This window comes from Kryptolebias marmoratus, linkage group LG3 (assembly GCF_001649575.2).
Source record: "Kryptolebias marmoratus isolate JLee-2015 linkage group LG3, ASM164957v2, whole genome shotgun sequence".
Taxonomy (NCBI): Eukaryota; Metazoa; Chordata; class Actinopteri; order Cyprinodontiformes; family Rivulidae; genus Kryptolebias; species Kryptolebias marmoratus.
In genome coordinates, this window is record NC_051432.1 from 13822027 (window position 1) to 13844925 (window position 22899).

General features: G+C 40.6%; 2 protein-coding genes across 2 annotated transcripts in view; both read right to left on the minus strand.

Annotated features, from left to right (window-relative positions):
* frem3 (Fras1 related extracellular matrix 3) overlaps positions 1-9586 on the minus strand; it is a 29500-nt gene extending 19914 nt beyond the window's left edge. The window contains exons 1-2 of the mRNA XM_017405694.3: positions 4356-9586; positions 3996-4085 (exon numbers count right to left, since the gene is read on the minus strand). Coding sequence (XP_017261183.1) covers positions 3996-4085; positions 4356-9384 — 5119 coding nt within the window. The 5' untranslated portion in view covers positions 9385-9586. The remainder of the gene's footprint in view (positions 1-3995; positions 4086-4355) is intronic.
* Positions 9587-15005: 5419 nt separating this feature from the next.
* Positions 15006-22899, minus strand: part of LOC108250004 (flocculation protein FLO11) — a 16444-nt gene continuing 8550 nt past the window's right edge. The window contains exons 9-10 of the mRNA XM_017439711.2: positions 22307-22403; positions 15006-16167 (exon numbers count right to left, since the gene is read on the minus strand). Coding sequence (XP_017295200.1) covers positions 22351-22403 — 53 coding nt within the window. The 3' untranslated portion in view covers positions 15006-16167; positions 22307-22350. The remainder of the gene's footprint in view (positions 16168-22306; positions 22404-22899) is intronic.

A 22899-nucleotide genomic window follows, 5' to 3' on the forward strand; every position in this document is an offset into this window, starting at 1 on the left:
GAAGAAAAAGTTAGAACAGAAGGCAGTTTCTTGGAGGAGGACAGCTTTTCAGTCATGGGGGGCCCCGACCGTGGCACCATTAGCCACTAAATCTCCTGTGACTGTTGACATGACTGACGTGAGAGATCCTCAAACACAGTTAGGAAGCAGGAGTATAACATGGTTGTGTCAGTCAGAATTCAGTCCTACTGCACAAGAGTTATGTGCAAAAGAAAGTAACCGAGTCCCCCCCAGTGTTTATTTATTTTCTCATATTGAACCCCCCCCCCCACACACACACTCCCATCACCTGCCTTTTTATTTAGCATGCTGGAAGAAGTGCTCCCTCTGAGACAGGCACTTCTACGATAGAAGTCTACGAGTTATCAGGCTATCTGAGATTGGGTTGGATTTCTGCAAAGCTGGGAGCGAAGTGACCACAGTCTTTGAAAGGAGATCCCCTCTGGAGCCTCCGTTCTCGCGTATACACCTGTCTGGCTGAGATATCGCTTCACTTCAAGCTGCTTCTCTGTCTGTGGTTCTGGAGTCTGGAGTCTTGGAGGAAGTGCATTCCTCTCTGTGGCACTGAACGATCACATAACACTCAAGCCACCAGAGTCTACGATCGCTCGAAGCTCAGAGATTAGTTCTGCTTATCTGAATTTAAACTGCTTTTGTTATCAATTTTGTTTTCTGTTCATAAAAAAAGGTTGAATAGTATTAATAACAACTGAATCATCATATAAGCTTTTATAAGAAGAAAGCCAATACAGTATTAACATTGTAAAAATGAACAAATAAACCAAAAACCCATAAAGATCTCAACAGGCCTGAGGATAAGTTGTCTTTCCTTTTTCCTAATGACCTGCTGAAACGATGCCTGGTAGGCAGAGAAATGCAGTTGTATATCCACTTGTAAAAAAAAAAAGAAAAAAAAAAGAGGTATTTATTGCTTTAGCTTCCCACTGTTTGAAATGCTGAAGGGAGTTTCTGACCTGATCACTCGCAGGTTGTTGTTTTTCCAACATAAATTCCCAGAAGACATAGGGGGCAAACAAACACGAGCTACAGTTTGTATTTGAGGTCACTGTCATTACTACTGGAAAGATAGGTAAGGTGTTCTAGCTGCTTGGCAAAAATCCATCCATCCATCCATCCATCCATCCATCCATCCATCCATCCATCCATCCATCCATCCATCCATCCATCCATCCATCCATCCATCCATCCATCCATCCATCCATCCATCCATCCATCCATCCATCCATCCATCCATCCATCCATCCATCCATCATCCGACCTTCCATCCATGTTCTGCAGCTCATCCGAGGTCGGGTCACAGAGGTAATAGGTCCAGGAGGAAAACCCAGACATCCCTCTCCCCAGCGACACCCTCCAGCTTTTCCAGGGAGATCCCAAAGCATTCCCAGGCCAGAGAGGATGCATAATTACTCCAGTGAGTTCTGGGTCTGCCCTAGGGTCTTCTCCCACCATGTCAATGCTCTCCATCCTAATCAGATGCACAAACCACCTTAAATGACTCCTGTTTGATAAGGAGCAGCAGCTCTCCTCCGAGCTCCCCCTGGCGCCCAGCCACTCTACGGAGGAAGCTCATTCCAGCTGCTTGTAACCTGGGATCTTGTTCTTTTGGTCATGGTCCATACCTCATGACCAGAGGTGAGGGCTGGAATATAGACGGACCAGTAAATCGAGAGCTTTGCCTTTCCACTCAACTCCTACTTCAGCAGACCTAAACCAATGTCCTTATTGCTGTGGATGATGTCCTGGTCTGCTGATCCTGCTCCCGCTCTATCCTTCTGTTACCCGTGACAGGACTCCCAGACACTTCAACTCTTCTACCTGAAGCAAAGACTCCCTAACCCTAACCCCACCCCTAACCCTAACCCTAACCCTAACCCTAACCCTAAAAAGGACAAAACTGTGGTTTATGAACAGCATTGTCTTTAGACTAAGTTTAACGAGCATTTAGAGTTTCCACTACATTGTGCAAAAGTCTGCATAAAAAAAACCCAGCTTTCAGTCCTCATATTCAATATAATACATGGGCAAACATGCCCTTGTCTTGACTATTTAGTTTGAAGGCTGTGAAAAATATCTATCTAAATCCGTAAATTAGCATTCGGGTAAATTTTTACCGTTGACAAAACATAAAGTAACTGCAAATTAACAAGGTCATTAGTACCAAATTCAAACAAGCAGCTTCACTGACTTTATTTTCCAAATGTGACACATTCTGCTACAAACTTTGATGCTGTGAGAGTCCTAAACATCTACGCTTGTCTGTGATGATACGTTAATGGTTTGAACAAGATCTCTTAAGCTCCCTGTAAAATGACAGTTCTCTGAAGCGTGTAGAGGCAGGTTTATTTTAAAGACTGCCCTTAAAGAGCTCCCTGTTTCGCTGCATCTGAGCCCACACTCTAATTTAGTACGCTGTAAAAACCCAAGTGACACTGCTTTGGAAAAGATTTATCAAATGAACAAATTAGCTTCAGTATTAAACCAATGTTTAATTATGTATTTATTTATTTATTTGGACAACAAATTTTTCCTGAATCATCAAAATAAGAACAAGACACTAGTTTGAACATTTCCAGAGTTTAAGATTATTTAACTCAGTATGAATAACAAGTCATGTAACTTGATTGACTTTTCAGAGCCTTGAATGAAACGATTCGTTACCAAAGGCCAAACTGAGTGGATTATCTTGGGTGCAGATCTTCTCTGACCCCGAGTTTTACCCTCAACACAAACAGCTCACCTGCTTAGATTTATTAACAGATAGTCTGACCATTAGCATGCTCTGGAGCTGCATGTCCCTGCATGTCCGGGCTGAGGAGGCCCCCTCGTCCAAGAGTCACTCTTCAACACTTCACATGAGTGGCTCACCTTTTTTCCTTTTATGGTGTCCGATCATTTCCTGGATGCACCTGTGTGATGGCTTGTGAGAATGAGGGTCTATGATTAAAAGTGGTCAGTGTTGCAGCGAACTATGCCAAATCTCCACCTCAGCATTGAGCTGTACTTTTTACACGTGAACTGCTGATATATAGAAAAGTGGTTTTGTTTTATGTCTCAGTTTTTGCACCACTGCACCTGGTTCAGCTGAGCTGAGCCAACTGTAAGCACAGCGTTGAACTAATTGAAGCCTTTCTGTTCCCATCCTGTGGTTAAACACATACTTAAAAATAGAAAAGATCTGCTTCAGGATAAATACGGACAATATCACTGAGAATGCCAGTGCACAGCTCCGATTAGTTTTAGTTACTTCAATCTATAAATACTGCACAAATATTTGTTAAGGTTTTCCTATGCAATCGAACAGTTTAATTGTTTGTTTTTCTGGTATTTTAAAGCAGTAAGCAATTTAACTTTTGCCCTTTATTGCATTGCATTTGTTACATTTGCAAAGCTGTTTAACTAAACCTAAGGATGAGTTTGGTGTATAAACCACTAAAATATATGAATCATGATGACTCATCATTGTGCCTGCTCTTAGCATTTCTGATTAATTTAATAGAACGGTTTGAGATAATACCATTGTTTTCAATAAATGTTAAACATGCAAGATATAGTGCAAGATTCTACATGCACAAAAATACTATAAAAAAGAAAAAACACTTTCAGAGTATGTTTATACAAAAAGAAGTGAATAAATTAAAAGTGTAGAAAGGCAGCTTTGAATGTTTGGTGACTGAACATTTGAGTGCTGGTATTTAGTAGTAGTCCTTTACTTCTACAAACCCACTGTCCATGCTTGCCTTTGGTCTCTTCTGACCTCTGTTTTTCAACCCTCCCGTGGCCTTCGGGTCAAATTGAACCAAAGTTACAAGGGCTTCCCTACCTCTCTCTATCTCTCTGTCTTTTGAGGGCTTCAAGAGGGTTAAACTTTCTGCCCTTTAAAATGACTCAAACAGCCAACACATTTTGTCCTGGATGTAAGTCGTGGCTACCTTATTTGGTGTCAATGCTATAAAAAAAAAAACAATTCTTACCATTGTCTTCAACTGTGAAATAGAAGATATCACTTGTGGCGTTGCTCCTGTCCAACAGCACATAACAGATCTTCATTTCATTAATTTCAGCTGTTTTTGTAACAAAAAAAAAGACAAAGACATGTTACTCAACTGACTGCAGTACCATGATGATATGGACACTTTGAAAAAATTTTACATTTTGGTCTTGAATAATAAATGAAAGTAATAGGAGCAACAATTTATACTTCAGTCTCAGAAACAGAAACATGAGGCTCCTTTAAATCACATTAGAGTCATTTAATCAAGGGTTAACATTAAAATGTAGCTCTTGAATTTTAAAATACTGTGTTTAATGATTCTGATATGAAACTTCCTTACCTTGTGTGAAGGTCTTGATGCTGTCGTTGCCCAGTGCAGTGTTGATGATGAAGCCATGCAGGGGTGGTTCAGACACAGTATACTTCAGGACTCTCTGGGGGCTGTCTCTGTCCTCTGATCGAATGACCTTGCTAGTGATAACAAAGCCCAGGTGTCCTGTGTGGAGGACTTTCAGTGAGGCAGCAGCTTTGTTAACCACAATCTGGGGCACACCATTGTCCACCGTGTTGATGTGAATGGTCATCATTTGAGGCTTGCGAGTCTCATATACAGTATCAGGGAAGACATAAAAGTCAGTATGAGTGCCGTCTGTCACAATGAAAGAGAAGCTGTCCTCGTTGGTCTCAGTGCCGTCGTGCTTATAGCTGATAAGGTTCTCATTTAGATCCTGCTTGGTAAAGGTCGTAATTGGTTGGGTTTTGTTGAAAAGCAGCTGCCCGTGCACTGGCACCTGCGTGACTGTAAAGCGCAGTAGGTTGTCAAGCGTGTCCCGATCTTCAACAGTCAACTCAAATGGGGTAATGAGTTTGGTTTCTCCCTCCTCAACAACCAACTTGTGTACAGTCAGAACAGGTTTCTTATTGTCTACATCAGTGATTGACACTCTGAAGGTTCGGAAGACTGGATTGTAACCATCAGTCACTTCAAACTCAAAGCTGTCCATTTTCACCTCATCATCCGAAGTGTGGATGTAGTAGATCTTGTTACCAGCGAGCTGTAGCTGGGTGAAAGTAGAAATAGGAACACCTGGATGATCAGTGCACTCTAGATGCCCTCTGCTAGGTGCTCTTGTAATGCTAAAGCTGAGATACTCATCAGGACTGTTGATGTCCGTAGTGCTGAGGAGGTCAGTGGTAAGAGTTACCTTTCCCCCTTCTTTGAGCATCACACCTTTGTTGATTACATCCGGGAACACCATGTCAATGCTTCCAATGTTGATGTAAAAGTAACGGTCAATAAGTGGGTTTATACCATCTGTAACATCAAATTTCAGCAGGTCACGGATGCCCTCTTGACCTGTGTGCACATACTGAATGAGTTGCTTGTCAATTTCATCCTGTGTAAAATTCATTCCCAGGGTTATGTTTCCTAAAACATCACCAAATTTGCTAATACGCTGAAGGTAACCTTGACCGGGTCCATATCTCACAATATATGTTAACTCTTTGTCTTCAGAGTCAAGATCTGTTGCCTTCAAAACCCTGTTACTGATCACTTTTGTCTCTCCAATCTCAACATCAAGGCCATCATTTATAGCCATTCTTGGTGTTTCATCATCAACAGGAATGACCATGATGAGAACTGTTTTTTCCACTTTGTGTTTGCCGTCAGAAAGCCTGATCTCAAAGCTGTCTTTTTTGGTCTCAGAGTCATCGTGTTCATAAACAATGTTGGCGGCCTCTTTGATCTGTTCCAAGCTGAACTTCTCCACAGGGATAGTGCCAGAGCTAAGCTGTTGAATTATTGTGCCATGCTTGGGCTTTTTAATGATTTCAAAGTGTAGTTCATCCCCAGGGATGTCAGCATCAGCTGCATTCAGAATTGGTGTGTCAATTACAATATTCATGCCCTCCAATACTACAAACTCTCGTGCATAAATTTCAGGCTTCTCATCATTGGCTGGAATGATGACTACAGGAAGGAAGTGGCGTTCAGAGAAGTTAATACCATCAGTGCAGCGGAAAGTGAACTGATCCTCGACAGGTTCAACTCCTTTATGAATGCTTTGGACATAGTAGACATGACCAACAGCAATATCTTTGATGGTAAAGGCAGTGATGGCAGTCCCAGCTCTTGATTTCTCAGAACCTGTGGCTGGGGAAATGTTCTCCACATAACCAGATGATGGTTGGACGATGATGGTGCACAAGATGTCATCGTTGTTGGTGTCAACATCCTCAGCTTGAATGTTATCTAAAGTAATGACATTCTTCTCACCTTCCACCACAACAAACTGCCCCCCGACACTAACAACAGGAGGAATGCTGTCAACAGGAAGGATGGTGACATGAACTGTCACACCCTGGACTTTGTTGCCCCCAACAACCCACTGATCAGACATATCTGAGAGAGTTAGGTTGAAAGAGTCATGCTTTTTGACCGGACCAATTTCCCCAGATGTGTGAGCATAGACCACCATTCCATTGATGATGTCCTCCTGGGTGAATCTCTCAGCAGGAGCACCATTGACCAGAATTTCACCCAATCTGGGAGGTTCCTCAACAATAAATGTGAGCATGAGGTCATCAGTGTCTTTATCTCGACCTTGAATGACATTACTTGTAATCTCTGTTGCTCCATTTTCTAGCACGTCAATGGAGGCTCCAAGCAGGCCAGCTGGAAGCATAATTGTCGGGGTCTCATCATCAACTGGCTCAATGGTGATCCGTATTACAATGGGTACCTCATGGAAACCATCACTTACAGAAAATTTGATGAGATCGCCGAGTGATTCCTCTCCTCCGTGAATGTAAGTTAGGCGGCCATTTGCAATATCTTCAAGCACAAATGTTTCACCATTTGACATATAAACACCTAAATACTGCAGCTGTCCATATTGAGGATTCTGGGTCACAGTGAAGACAATATTTTCATCATCTGTGTCCGTGTCAGTGGCATAGAGCTCCTTATTGGTAATAACATACGTACTTCTTTCCATAACAGTGAATCCTGTGTTGGTGATGAATGGGGGTTTGTTGTCAACTGGTTGTAGAAAAATTGTAAATAGTCCATCAGCTGAATTGCCAGCTGTGTCCTCAACAGTAAATGTGAACTGAGCTACTTTTGGAGTGATGCCCAGTTCCACATCTGGAGGCTTGTAAGCTACTTTGTGATGATTTACCTGGGCTTGCGTGAACTCTCTTATAACAATGTCGGGGTTATCAGTCAGTACAATTTTACCTAAGGGCGCTGGACTGTTCTCATCTGAGTCTATTGGTGGTTTAGTGATGGTGTATTTCAGGTCTCTGTCATCTGAATCTAGATCAGTATAACACAAGAACTTCTTTCGAAAGAATGTGAGCTCATATTCCTGGACTGTCATGTGAAGGGTGGTGCCTTGGAAAAGCTCAGGGGGGAGGTCATCGACAGGATGGATTTTAATGATGAAGATGTGCTCACCCGATTGATTAGGTGGGTCATTGTCATCTTGTACACGAAACATAAACTGATCAGTCACAGTGGTGGTGCTATGGGGTCCAATGTGCCGATAGAACAATTTTCCGTCGAGAATATCCTGCTGAAACCATTCAGTCACCACCTGTTCGAACATCTCATCTGTCTCACTGAACTTCCACTGAGATGGGTCAGTGGGGGGCTCTGTTTGCCTGAGCAGGAGCTCCCTTATAGCAGAGAATGGTACTTCCATGATAAACTTAATAGTGGAATCTTCTGAATCGATATCTGTAGCACTCAGGATGAAGGGAGAGATCTGCATAATTTCATTCTTGAACAGCACCAGGCCTGTGTTTGCATTAATTATTGGGGGCTCATCATCAGTGGGAGCAATGGTAATAGGGAACAAAAACTCTACTTCATTACTTCCATCAGTCATTCGGAAAATAATGTTGTCGCTGTATGTGTCACTGCCATCATGCTGGTACACAACAATGCCGGCATCTAGATCTGTGGGTGTAAAGAATTTCCTGCGTGCACCAAGCACAGTCAGGTCTCCGTGTTTTAAACCATCCACCACTGTAATCTTCACATCTTCCAGGTTATCCTCGTCACTTATTTCTAAATTTTGTGCACTGGAGAGAGCTCGAGACTGCCCTTCAAACAATAGCTGTCCTGTGTTTTTGGTTGCAACTGGAGCCAGAGTGTTCATGGGCTTCACTACAATCATAAAAGCAAATGGATCAGACACTGCACCATCGGTATCTACAATTTCAAACTCCAGCTGGAAAATCCTCTCTTGTTCTGAGTCCTCTGAAGGTGGCTTGTAGGCTATTTTCAGATCTTTGATATCCCTCTGATTGAAGGAGGTGATGGGAAGGTTTTGATCATCTGTGCTGATGATATAACCCTGCTGGGGGTTCATTGGTGAAGTAATGTTAAAGATCAAATTGTCTGGGTCAGATTCAATATCTTCAGCAGCCAGCATGTCACTTGTAATTGCGGTCATCACAAACTGATCGACCTCCATCATCATCATGGCTACAAAACTAGGTTTGGGAGCAGTGTTCTCAGTACCTTCTCTGATTCTCACCATACTTTGGAAATGCTCTTGCATTATTGTGTTACCATCATTATCCTGCAGCTCTACCATCATTGGAATATAATCTCTGTTTGGTGACCTGGTTTTAGCAGTGTGTTTGTACTGAATACCCATTTTTACAAACTCATCACAAGCAACCATTTGACCATTGGTGGGGCTGTTCAGTAGAGTGCCATACCTGGGAAGACCTCCAGCGCCGACCAGAGTGGCGATTTTACACTGCGTGACACCATCCTCGTAGGAAAACTCCAGAGCCTTTTTGTCAATGGGGCTGCTGTCTCCATTGAGTTTCTCAACACTGAGGGGCATATTCCTGAGGAGGATCTCAAGCTGGTGGAAAACCACCTCCACTTCCAACATGAAAGGGATGATAACTGTGTCCGTCTGGGAGTCATAGCGAAGCTGCAACTTCACACGATCCTTACTGGGACTCCGAGATCCAAAATGGGTGTACTTCACTTCATTCGCTCCAAACAAACAGGGAAACCTTTGAGGGGTGAGCGCCCCAGGTTTCTGGGCCAAAGGGTCATTATCCAGAACTGTTATATGGCAGCGGTCACCAGGCTGAACTTCTGTAACCAGGTCATTCACTGGGTCCAAAAACACTGATCTCCCAAAAGGCACCTTAATTCCATTGTTGGCAATAAGGATGTTGTCTTCATTAGGTCCAGACCTGTGGTAATAAAGGGGACCAGAATCGAACGACTGTGAAAATACTGAGCCAGCACAGGAGCTGAGATAAAAAGTCACAAGCAGACATCTAAAAAATGCCCACTTTTTACAAAGTTGGGAACTTTGCAGACAACCAGCCATGTCCACTGCTGGTTCCCTGGCAATTTAAACAAGTCAGTAGTTACGGGCCAATTCCTCCTCCTTTGAGTTAGAGAAAAAAACAAATCAAAACTAAAAAATATAAAAAATGGAATCTCTCCCTGATGGTTAGGGCCTTTAAAACTGTTCTCTGTGTCTCTGTGTTGTAGTGTGGCCACACAGAGACACAAATGTGGTGAATGCTGCAGGGCTGTGCAGGTAATAATGAAACAGTAGACAGTGACAGGCACTGGCTCCTCCTTCTGTCAGCACAAGTAGGGAGCCTCCAGCCCCCACTTCTAATTTAAGAAAGACCATTGGACAAGACTGAGAAAGTGTTGCTCCAACTAATAGTTGCTCCTAATCACTTCTTTGGTGAAAAAAGGGTACTGAGGGAGGAAAAATCAATCAATAAACCAATTTAATCACAGTTAGAAGAATTTGTCTGATGGAATATGTCTATATGACAAATTTAATAACTTAAGTTGAAGTAAAAATACAAAAAATAGTTATACTTTAGAAGCACTTTCTCTGCTTCATATTCTGTACATATAAAACATTAACTGAACATGCTATATATGCTGTTAAGGTTTAATTAGAAAAAAGTGTAAACACAGTATTTTTTTACATTTAAAAAGAACATTTGTGATGTGCAAGACACCAGTGCCCTCTAATGGGTTAAAGCATTGAAGGTAGAAGAATAAAAGGAAAAAAACAATGGTTTTAATAAACCGGTGACAAGTATGTCACAGATTCCTGTCAAAAAACCAAGTCTGCTTTTTTTAAAAAAGACAATAAAAGTTATTTTTTTTATAACTGCTAAGTAAGATTAAACACACCTCCTGAATGACAGCTGTAACCTTTCAGAAACCTTTCATTTTGCAGCACATACTAAATAATTAACTTTTCTAAACCACAAACCTCAATCAACTGAAACCTTGTTAAGAAGACAGAGCCGAAACTCTTCCACAAAGATGTTATATGATACAGAAAACTCTCACCTCAAGTTACTGGTCCTTTAGATGGTTTTGAATCCTATTAACTCACAGGATACACTTAGCTTTTCTTAAAGAATAATGATAGTGTCATCTGTGCAACCTGTTGTGCGACATAATTTAAGACTCGTTAAGGAAATGACAATTTTATAATGAAAGTATCATTCCTTTGAAGGAGGGCAAACACCCCACAATCTTGCAAGCCAAAGTTTTAAACAAAGATCTCACATAATCTGTTATCTCTCAAAGTATGTGTTAGGGGTGACTCTCAGCGACTGCCGCACCAAACTGTGGTTCAATACCTGCAGAAAAGACAGACTTTTAGGCACTCTTGTGTTTGCTGAGGTCAATTACAGTAGCTGTGGCAGCCATCTTCAATCAGGTTGATTCGAAATTTAATCATTTGTCACACATTTTCATGAGATATACTGCTAAAATACAAACACATAGACACAGGCAATTACATGATCGACCTCCTTTCATGGCAACAACTGGTAGAAATCATACTATGATATATGAACTCATAAAATAAATCTACATTTCCTTATACTTTACAATCACTGTTATACTAACTCAGCACTAATCTCTGTGAATTTGACTCAACAACAGCTTATGTGTTGCTTTAATTTAACTGCAAATATATACCAAATAGTGCACCTGATTTACACAAAACACACACATTTAATATTACTATGAACACAATCATTGGCTCAAGGATGTGTGAAGACATTGGTGTTGTCCTCACAAAGCTGAACACCATCACCGTGTCTGTGTTTCAGTCATCAGTATTAAATAAGTATCATTTATAAAAATCTGTTATGTGTCAACAGGCATGTATCTAAAATATGAAAAGAATACTTTTTTTTCAGCAGGGAGAAATCAATCAGTCGTTCCAGTGAGAAAGTGAGAACGTTGTCTCCATATCCTGCACAAGGTCATGTTAAGATAAAAATACTGAGGAACCTTTTATGGATGATCCTTGATGCTGAGCTTGATACTGGAAGATGTGAATCATCTGAATTGTTCGAACATTTTTACGCTTCGATCACCAAGCTCCATTTTTGCCTAATAATCCCTAATGTCACACGCGTCTGTTCAGCATTAATCTCATCTTATTCGAAATGAAAACGTTTCTGAAATGATGAAGCTGAAGCGCCAATGAATGTCGCTCGTCGAAAAATGTTTCTGGTGGGGAAAATGCTGTATGCACGTCTGATTTACTGAGGACGGAAATGTTTCCAGGACAACTCTCTGAACCGCTCAGCAACCTTTCCGCATGTGTGGAAGCCAAATAACTGAGATGCCGTATGCATTCAGGCATTCTGTATCGCACATTTCATTGCATCCTCGAAATAAATCCTTCCCTCCTCACTTGTCCACCCAAAAATAAATGCAGGACACGATTCAAATGGTGTGACTATGGAAACAAACAAAGTCAGCTTTTTATACTCACCTGACTTTCCTTCACCTTTCTCACCCATCAAGAGAAAGCAGAAAATAAGACCTGTGGACTAAAACAGCAACAGATTATTTAAATAGGGGGACCTTTGGGGTATTGGCACTGGTTCAAGGGGACCACCTTCTAAACGTGTCTGTTGTCAAACTGAGACATAACATTAATTGAGGCATTTACTTCTCTATTTGGACATGAAAGAAATGGCATGGCTTTAATGAGCGTCCAAGGTAAACAGAGAGAGAAGCTGGTTGGAGGCCAGGCTTTGGTGCCCAGGATCAACTCTTCATCCTCATGATGACAGCCGGCACTAACGACCTCATGATAGAAGCAACACAAAGCCCCAGTAGTGGATCCTGTTCCTTTACCCATAAACAGACACAAGAAGATACAAAAGGCTTTATTTTCTCTCTATGCCGTTTTGCGTCTCTGTGAGGCTGGGGCTGAAGGCTGAAATGTGTCATTTTAGGACAGGGGTGTCAAACTCCAGGCCTTGAGGGTCTCTGTCCAGGAAGTTTTAGGTTTTTCTGCTCCAACACACCTGATTCAAATGGTTTAATTACCTCCTCACCAAATCATCAAGTTCTCCAGGAGCATGGCAACAAGTCATTCATTTAAACCAGGTGTTTTAAAGCAAGGACACATCTAAACCATGCAGGAGTGCAGCCCACGAGGACTGGAGTTTGACACCTGTGTTTTAGGATGACAAAGAAAACTAGAGACACTGAAGTTTGAACGCTGAGACCTGAATGACTGGGGCACCTAAAAGTCTAAAACTAGCAAATTTCTAGCTAGAAACTAAAGGTATCATAAGAAGACATAAATAGAGCAAGTTTGCTGAAGCAGATTTCAAAGAAAACAAAGTTTTTTAAGGAATTGAAGAGATCTCAGCTTATTTATGTGGGGAAAATATTTGTAAATAAAGCTGAATAGTTTGAAAAGTATAAAAGTTACAAAAATTAAAAGCCACAGCACCCATCTCCTGAATGAGCTGAACGTTTTGACGTATGGACGACAAAAATGGTACAAAGAAAGCAGAAGTAGTTAGAGTGCATAAAACATATGAAAAGATAAAAAACAGAAAATAAAGGTGTGAATGTCAATCGGCATTCGCACAATTATTTTATTTTTAAGGAAACGCATTTCTTTTCAGTGATGCAACTTCAGCACATAAATATTTGGGTTTTATGGATTTATTGTCTACCTTTCATGGCAGCAGGAGATACATTTAAATGCTTGTCTTTGTGTATGTGTTTGTCAGCCTGTAAGCAAAATATCTTATGAACCATTAGATGAATTTTAATGAAACTCTCTGAAAATAATCCCCGTACATGTCTGTCTATAACTGGATAAACTGTAATCAAAACATCTTTTTTGTTTTACTTTAACAACCAAGGCAATGGGGGATAAGCCGGTTCATGTTATTTAATCATTAAAGGTTATTTTGATCTTGAAGCTGCTTTCCGCTTTCCAGCATTTAGGCCCATTTAAAAACTCCTCTCATGGCAAAAACACACACACAGACACGGGCAGAGACATGATTGCCCACCTTTCATGGCGGCAGGTGATAATTAGTAGTGCTGGTGAATTACAATGGATTATAAGAGTGGACATTTTTTTAGGTACCTTTGAATATTTTTTTTATTAAGACCTCAACTTAACTAGAATTATGTGATTAAATAGTTTCAAAGCTTTAATCCAACAGATTCTTTGAAAACAAGCCTAGATGTTAAAAGAAATCCCCTCAACATTCTCATTGCACTACTTTCTAGCATCCTGACCCTCCGGCTGATGATCCGTTGTAAATATACAGCACGTATAAATAGAGGAGACTGAAACCTTTGGATCCAGTTCCGAGGAATAGGAGGTTTGTGTTCTGCTGCACTGAGTGGTTTGTTGCGGGGTATTTATGACTGTGGTCAGGTTTGAGAGGCGCACATACAAGTTTTAGAGGCACTCCTGCCGTCACTGCTGCATCATAAGGCTCAGTGCCACGTTTCCTCTGGTTAATGGTGGATTAAAGCCTTCTGTGGGCTCACTGATATATGCTATCACTTGCCGTTAAATGGGAGTGGAAGGCCCTGGAAACAGGCCGTAAATAGCAGTTGGATACGTTACAAAAACTGGGGGAGCTTGCCACTGTTGATAGGAATAATAAAGATATTATATGGCTCATAAAATTAAACAGGAAATGTATGTGTAGGCCTGAAGTCATTAACTTGAAATTGAAACAGCTTAGCTGAGCTTTATAGTGTGATAAACTGTGAACCGGAGTCCATATATATGCATATATAGGCGTTGTGTAAAAGATATTTTAACATATACTGCTGAGAGATCTGCACACATATATGTACGGTTCCAGTGTTGCAGTAGGAAGGTCATGTTTGTGCTCAAAGATTAAAATAAATGGACTGAGATCATCTGATAATCTGTAAACACGACAAGCTGACGGATGACTGATCTGCACTCCAATCAGCCTTTCAAGACATGGTCAGAAACGTGCAAATGTCTTAATATAATCTTAATACTAGAAGTGTCTAGAATAAAAAAATGTGTTTTTACCAAAGATGTGATTATGAATCGAGTAGATTCTTATTAGATATCATAAATTTGCAATTATCTTGTTGAAGGAATGCTTCCGTTGACCCTCAGTCAAGCTTCAGTCACGCCTTCCATACATTTGACAAAAAAAAGTTTTTACAAAAGATACTTTTGGCAAATAAATTTTTAAGGCTAGCAGTTAAGGGGTCTGGTTGTTCCTTTATAAAACTGTCTTTTAACAGAAGACAGTGATTGTGTGGAGGTGTGCAGAACTGACAATGTGTTCTGATGTGCTTTAACGTAGAAACGATCCAATTCAATTAGAAAACTTGGACCGATTTTATTTGAATTTACATACATTACCTCAGGCCCTTGATGCTGTGGACACTCAGGACAAAGTGAAGGTTTGATGCTGGCTTCTTTAGCTAGAAAACAATTTAAACGGGATTTATTATACACTGAATCTAATTGTTTTGACTTGGAATACATTAATTCAAACTGGATTGAAGGTCTATTGTAAAGCATCCTGAGATGACTTTGTTGTGACCTGTCTGAGAAAACAGTAATAAACTGAACTACTTGTCCATTTATTACAACTCAAGCTGTTTAGCGTCATATAAATTAACACAATAGACAATAGTTCATGTGTTTAATCTATATTGAACAAAAATAAACATCCAAAATATCTTTCAAAAGTCATTAACAATAAAAATAGGTACAGCATGAAGAACAAAATGCAAAAATATTTTAATTAAAAACGTTTAAACTACATTCAAATCATGGAATCAGCATAACACAAAAGTAATAAAAGCATAAAATATCTTAGACAAAATACCCTAACAGTCTGATTTATGGTAGGAATAATGATATATTACTGTTTATTTTCTTTCTGATGAAGATGATGGTGAAAAATGTTTTACTTATACATCCCCACAACAAGGTTAGGAGAAAAGGCACAGTTTAGAAAAGTGCATATTTGTGTTTTGTGCATACCCACATTTAAAGGGATAGTCTGGTGATGTTCTGTCAAATAATTATCATTAGTTATTACCTTATCAGCTGTGGCATCAGTCATAAAACACAGAGTATTTATATTTACCATCAATTAGGTAAAAACAAAATCAAATCCAACAAAACCACCATTATTTACCAGTCACAAAAAGACATGTCTTAAAGTATGACCTGCATTTTCATTTGAACAAAATGGACCCATTATTTACAAATGCAATAAAGACAACACATTTATCAGAAACATTTACCAAAGATGAGAAATAAAAGGAGACACCAGCTTATCTTTTTACAGCTCTGAACAATTTGGACCCATCAACCACAGGAGCTGTCCCCCTGCTGTCCAGAGGACAGAAGGCAGATTTAAAACGGAATGGGAGCCACACGCTACATCCATCTTTTCTGTCGGATTTAAAAAGACGCCACCGAGTACTGATGCTCAACAGGCTTATAGAAACTGGCCAATCAGAAGACGGCCCAGCAGGAAAAAGGGATAACATAGCATGACGAAGAGTTGTTTTTCAAGCTGCTGAATTATACCTCCTTTAACAATAAAATTTAACCCCCGTCAATTCCTTTTAATAAACTTTTTCAATCTATAAAAATTTAATTGTACAAAAAAAAACAAAAACAAAGCACACAGTTTCCCTTGCATTGAACCTTCAAAAATCTGCTTTGCAACAAACATTGTAACCCCAAAACACAGAGTCATCAGTGACGGAGAGGTCCCACACTGTTTGAGGAGAAGCATATCCCAAACCGTGCCATCACTTTGCTTTATTCTTTATTCTGAAAGAGAAAGAGAGAGAGAAACAAAATTCAGAACAATAAAAACAAAACCTCCTCTCCCACAGTCACGTGTCCCACAGTCACCTGCTTTTCCCCTCCTAAAACCTCAGCTTTGGCCAAGTTTTTGCAGCCTTTGCCATGACCTCTGACCTCTAAGGTGGAACATCTGTTTGAGGAAAAGGTTAACTGACAGGATCCCACACCCGGCCTGTTATTTAGGTGTGATTTAAACTTGACCACAAGGTCTGGAAGAACCCGTGTAGTCTCCAAGTGGACAGCTAGGTCAGATCTGCTCCATCTTTATCTCTTTTCGCCAACTTTCACTAACGTATTTTCATAATGGGTTGGAACCGGTCATATCTTTCAGAGAGGTATCGCTTGCTTAGTCCTGTGTTTTTCAATTTGAACTGACTTTATCAGTTCATCAGCGCTTCTAATATAAAGGATTTTCAGTTTTCGACCAGAAAAGAAAACGACTCGGGGGGGTGGGGCTCAGGTTCCAGATCGGACCGCACAATGATCTTAGTTTATGAAACTGTGCCGAACTGAGGCGCAGGGAACGATAAGGATCTGTGGAGGCCAGTCAACGAGGGCAGGAAAACCTGGCTGCTGAAAGACTCGGCATTCCAAGGAGGATTTAAGCTCTGGGAAAGAAAAATAAGAAGTTCAGCTAAATCACATGCAAGGATGATGGTCTTCCCCCGTCACAATCAGAAAATCAGCATACACAATAAAAAAGCCCAAAAAAACTATGAGATTATTTGGTCTTATCTAAATTTTTATTTGCATTTAGAGAATGCAAATATTACAACAAGAATAATGGAAGTGAGTGGGGGGCTGCCTGTACTTTTGTGTTTTTTTGTAAATCCTCTGATGAAGTCAGATACCCACTTCCAGGAAAATGGGAAATTGTTTTCACTGTTTTCCGCTCGTGACTTTTCCTTCTCACTGGAAACTGATGGAATTATAAACCTTTTCTGATTTATAAACAACATCAAGCAAACCCCCCCCAAACGTTTTTTCAGAGATGCTCACAGCTGCCGATCACTCAAATGAATTTGATTAGCTGTACTAAATTTACCCCTCGTGGATCCAGTTAAGGAATACTGATGTGTAAAACCTTAAACTTCAAAGAAGTTGCAATTACATTTTACAGTTCCAATGTTTTTGCAACACTTTGCTGCTCTTAACCCTCTCAAGGCAGACGTTGCAGATTTGCAACAGCGAATTGCATATACCTAATTACTCCACGTTCATATTTTATGAACCTTATTTTACTCAGATGATAATTTCCCCAAATATCTGATTTTTCCTGTTACTAAAACTTAATTTGAGCCTGAGAGGGTTAAACATTAGGTACTGATTTCAGAACAGTTCTCTGGAGTTTGCACAGCATCTAAACATGAACTGACCTCACGTGGAAGGAAACTAAAGGGCTGTTTGGATCCTGTCTGTGAACGAAAAACTATTGATCATGCATTGCATAGACCCTGAAACTGCCAAACAAATGCAATAATTGTGTTAGTGAGTGCTAACAGAAAGTGTAGTTTTTCAATATAAGACAGTCTTAGTCTAAAACTCTGGCATGAAAAGCTGCCGGACATCCTTTCATTTTAAAATACATCCGAAGATGTAGCTAAATTGTCACCCCCACCCTTCCAGGGCTTCACCATTATTAAGAAAGCAGAACAAGGCTTTAGTAACTGGGGAGAATGACGGTTGCACAAACACAGAGACGAAGTGACACACAGTGATTGCTCTCAACTAACTCACTGTAATGTAACCCCCCACCCCATCCAAAAAAAAAAGAAACTTCCTACTAGAGTGACGCTATTTGTGTTCACTGCAAATTGTTTTTCGCCCTCTTTTGTCGAGAGGCGGCCAGCACGGTGTGAAGAAGTGCAACACGCACAGCTAAATCAGGCCTGCAAATATCCTGGAGGTCACCTGCAGAAGTGCACGGCAGGAATGCAGAAAATGTGAGACTACAAATAGCAGCAGTCTGGTATACTTCACAACTCAAAAATAAATAAATGTGGGCTGTGTCAGAAAGTGAAGCAGCACTCAGGTGTTAAATGACAACTCTCTCTCTTTTTTTTTTGATCTTCTTAACATTTAACAAGTGTAAACAAATAAATAAAAAGTGGGATGTATTATGACGCATGCTTTGTTTTTAGGCCTTGTACAAATATAATTTTCATCTCAGGTCGAGTCAAGGTCTTTGGTGAAATATATCCTGGTTTTGGTCGCCACACCGCAGCAGCTGCTTCATGTCCAGTTTCTGCAGAGACTTGCTCAGCAACAGACAAAGAATGTGAGCCAGATGACTGACATTGAGACCACATTATTCTTCTGCAGTCACAGTAAACCCTTTAATTAGGACTGTCTGACCTCTGACCTTTGGAAAGGGCCGAAGCAGATCCTCTGCAGGTCGCAAAACTAAGTTGGGAACGAGACAAATGTGAAAGAGAATTATCGTACAGTTTATACGTACTGTCTGTGCTGCAAATGTGGGAGATCTACATCACGCCGGGGGGTTTACGTTTGTTTAAGGTTAAAATAGTCCAGTTAAGTTAATGTGTCCACACAAACCTGACAAGCCATCTAAAAAAGGTCAAATTTCGAACCAAAGAAGTTTTCTAAACCTTAACTGAGTATTTAAACTTTTTTTATTTGAGTAAACTACATGCATGTCTCACTAACTGCTCAGAAATTCTATATTGATCATGTCATTATATATCTTTTCTGTTTTTTACTTGCCAGCAACGTAATGTTGAACATGTTATTTTGATTTAATACATTTATTAGTAGATATTTTTACAAAGCATTTGCAGTAAACTACAAACACTTTAAAAGATTATATAAGTTTAACTGCTGTCTTAATGACTCTGCAGTTGGAAGCTTTCAAACTCGAAGCCCAAACTTAGAGGTCTGTTGTGAAAAGTTTAAGAAAAAAGGCAGCGGAGACGTCTCCACCAGCTGTTTTCTAAGGAAGTATCAGTCTGTGTTTTCCGACAGCCACTCCCTTCTGTAAAGATGCACAGGTGTATTGTCGGACGTGCGCGTTTGAACCACATCAAACCTCATCAGCAGGAAGCTGCCCTTCACTGTTATTACTGAGATAAAGAGCCTGTTTTTGGCACATTGTCTTTCTGCTGCACCTTACTCTGTGTTTATGTGAATATAATCATCTTTTAGGGCTAGAATAGAAAAAAAATGCACATATTCCTTTGCATTTTTGGATCTCTAGGTCAAACGCAAAGGCTTATGAGACAGAAATTGAAATATTTTATCTGAAATTATTGACTCCTCTCGTCACCACGAACTGTCTCTGAACCACCAGCAGCTCTTTGGAAACAGCCAGTGTCGCTCCTTAAACCCGGCGAAATCTCAGTCTGTCACGCTTTCACCTGCGCCTCTTATTATTTGTCCCAGCCTACTTCCTTCAACATCACCCATCACACATGAAAGCTGGGCTCTAACTGGAAGACGGCTCAGTAAAGTGGTGGCTCTAATTATGCTGGTTCAGTTTACGAGCTGTCAGCTCAGAGCCATTATCTTCTGCTGCAGCCTTTCAACTCTGGCTTGCTCATCACTTCCTAACCAGGTGGGAATAAGTGGAGAGTTCACTTTTCTCTTTTTTTTTTGGGTTGCATTTATTGTGTATACTGAGTGCTCAATGCTGGGTGGTCCTTTGTTAGCCGGAGTCACATTTCCTACCTTAATGTGTTTCTAGAAAACACAATTGTGTGTCAGTGATACATTTTAAAGCCAAAAAAACAAAGGCACAGATTAGTTTGCCATTACATGGCACAGGGACCGTTTTGAAGGTTGTACAGATTATCAACTAGGCTTCTCATCTCAACATTGTCACATTTGGTGGACTTTAAATTGAATCGAGACGCAGATGCAGGCAAATCAGAGGCAGGTGGACTAGAAACAAAACCAACACTTTCAAAATCATACTGGAAGGCATCTGAAAACAGCTACACAGGAATAAAAGTCAGGAACAAGCAGGAGGATCTGAACTGAGGAAAACCGGGGAGTATGTGTACTGGAAGAGGTGATTACTAAATGACAGCAAGTTTGCTGATTACGAATGGAAACCAGGTGGTATGGACGGAGTTAGAAACAAGAACAATGGAGGACATCTGGGCCGTTTACTACGAAGCAAGACTAGTGGCTTGGAGAGGTAACTTCAGGTTCAGTTTGGGGGGTTTTTAGCATCACAAAGCTGGTTCACTTCTTACTCAAGTCTGTTACCATGGAAACTCATGCTTGAAACCTATTAGGCTCAGGAGCAGGTGATGTTTCTGGATAAGAGAGAGTACACGTACAGTATCAGTCCACCACCTTTTAACCAGTTAATAACCTTAAAAACTGAAACCATAAAAAGAGCCCAGTGTGTAACAGAGAGAGTCTACGTCCAGGTTACACCGTTAGGTTTGACTTTCAGCAAGATGGGTTCTCAATGGCAGGGAAGTATCTGATGTTTCTGTAGCCTAAAACAGATTCTGATCATTCTAATTCAGCCCCACCATTTTACATGAATACACACAGCCAGGAATCCTGGCTTGACTTACAGAGTTGACAACTAGCTTTGCAGTACCACTGAGCACAATCTTCATTGTTTGGGTTAGTTGAGCCAAATTTCTTAAAAAAAACCCTGGATATTATTGAACCTGCTTCATAGTATAAGTTCCTATGACCGTGATGAAAACCAAACAGAACTCAGCTGAAAAGGGCATAAACTCATCAAACAGAAATAAATACGAAACAGAACCAAAAACCATTCCAAAGACCCAAACCATGACAGCTCTGTTGGGAAAACCTGCATCTCAGCCTTCACATAGATTTTACTACCTGTGCATTTCTGAAATGATTCACCAAATCACCAGCCCCACAAACAGAACAGCAGCAGTGGGATATGCAAAGGTTTCTCAAAGGATGACTCAAACAACACAGGGTTTTCAACCCCCACAGACACCGGTCTGACCTGATAGGAATGGATTGGATCTGTGGGAAGCAAAACCCAAAACACAGAGACGATTCACAGAAGCAGCTGAGATCCTCTGAAACTGCACGAGTCCTACAAATTCTCTAAAATGGTTCGAACTACTCACAGAAAAATTGTGTTCAAGTGTATATGTGAAAAGATAATGAGCTGTTTTCACAGATTTAATTTCAGGATGTGAAAGGAGGGAAACCACAAGTGCTGGTGACAAAAGTGAAGTAATTATGGATTAACCTTGTTTTTTATGGCTTTATACAATAGGCCTGGGTGCTGATAATAACTGATCTATCTTAAACACAATTGTAAAGACTCAACAAAGATTCCCAGCATTTTTAATTGCCTATAAGACCCTCTCAGGATGTGTGCTGCGTTTGCTCAAAGGGAGATTCTTGGGATTTCAGCTGCCAGTGTTTTTGTGACAAAAGAGCTCATCCGTGACTGCTAACACAGGAGCCGCTGAGTCCTGTGCTTCTCAGGCGTGAGCTTATCATCAGCTGTTCAGAGCGGTGTGAACGTTTTAGCCCGAGCTGAAGTCCCCGAGTGTCTCCGAGCAGAGAAAACAAGAGAAGCAGCGCAGGTGTAGCCGCGGCTCCTACATCCTGCAGCACCTGATGATTAGTCTGAAAGGGCCCATGTTCCTACCCGTGTTTGAGGAATCTCATCCATCTGTGGCGGAAATAGGAGGAGGGGTCAGACGAGGAAAAAAGGGTGATTTGTAGTCAGCAGGACCAGAGAGATCTTGATAGAAAACCAGGACTTTTGCAGTCCATAATAAACTGGGTTTAAAAGCCAAAGCAATTTGTAGGAAAGTGGAATGTTGCATGCTTGGATTTTTGTCATCAGCCCCGTATACGTTTTTGCAGCACGTATTTATAAACCACAAGATGACAGGCTGGCCATCGGGATGATTTACAGTTTAGGGGAAGCACATCTTATAAATTTAGAGTTAATGCTTTTGGAATTTCTATTTTTGATACGTTAATTCAGGACAGGAAGATGTAACGCAGCACTGAAGGTGGTTTGTATGTGGTCTGTTGACTTGCAGGGGGTGGGGTAGTGCCTTTTTATTAACACCCAAGTTGGACGAGCAGCTGCAGCTGAACATCCATCAGCTAGAGGTCTTACCTCGTTTATGATGAGCGGCACAGAGACAAGATGGCAGCTATTTTTCAAACGAGGCAGTCGACACAAACGTCCAGGAGCGTGTTGCTCGTCTGCGCGTCTGTAAACAAAAAGACACGCGGTGGGTTTCATGTTGATGTACTTAAGCTTGGATGTTGGAGCTTAAAAATACAAAAAAGAGAGAAAAGATTGATCCAAATGGTCTTGTTCCATTGCATTGACAAAAATAATTTGCACTTTGCAGATTATTGAAGGAAAAAGCTGACAGACAGACACTGTCATGTTTAACTACACAAGATGACCAACGTTTTTGACTGAGAACATCTTCTGAAATGATGGAGTTATAATCATTTTGGTCAAATTAAAATAACATTGTCTGCAACCTCATACAGTATCTTGCATTATCTTGCATGATTTGTTACCTCTTGGTGTGTGTGTTTTTGATGACTCTCAGCTAATGCAATTCAAAAAAAGTTAAAAAACAAAAACAACTGGACTTCTATTCTGTAGCTGAAGACGTTTCGCTTCTCATCCGAGGAGCTTTCTCAATTCAGAAATAGAGAGTGTGGAGTTGAGCTTTTAAAGCTGAGATGTGA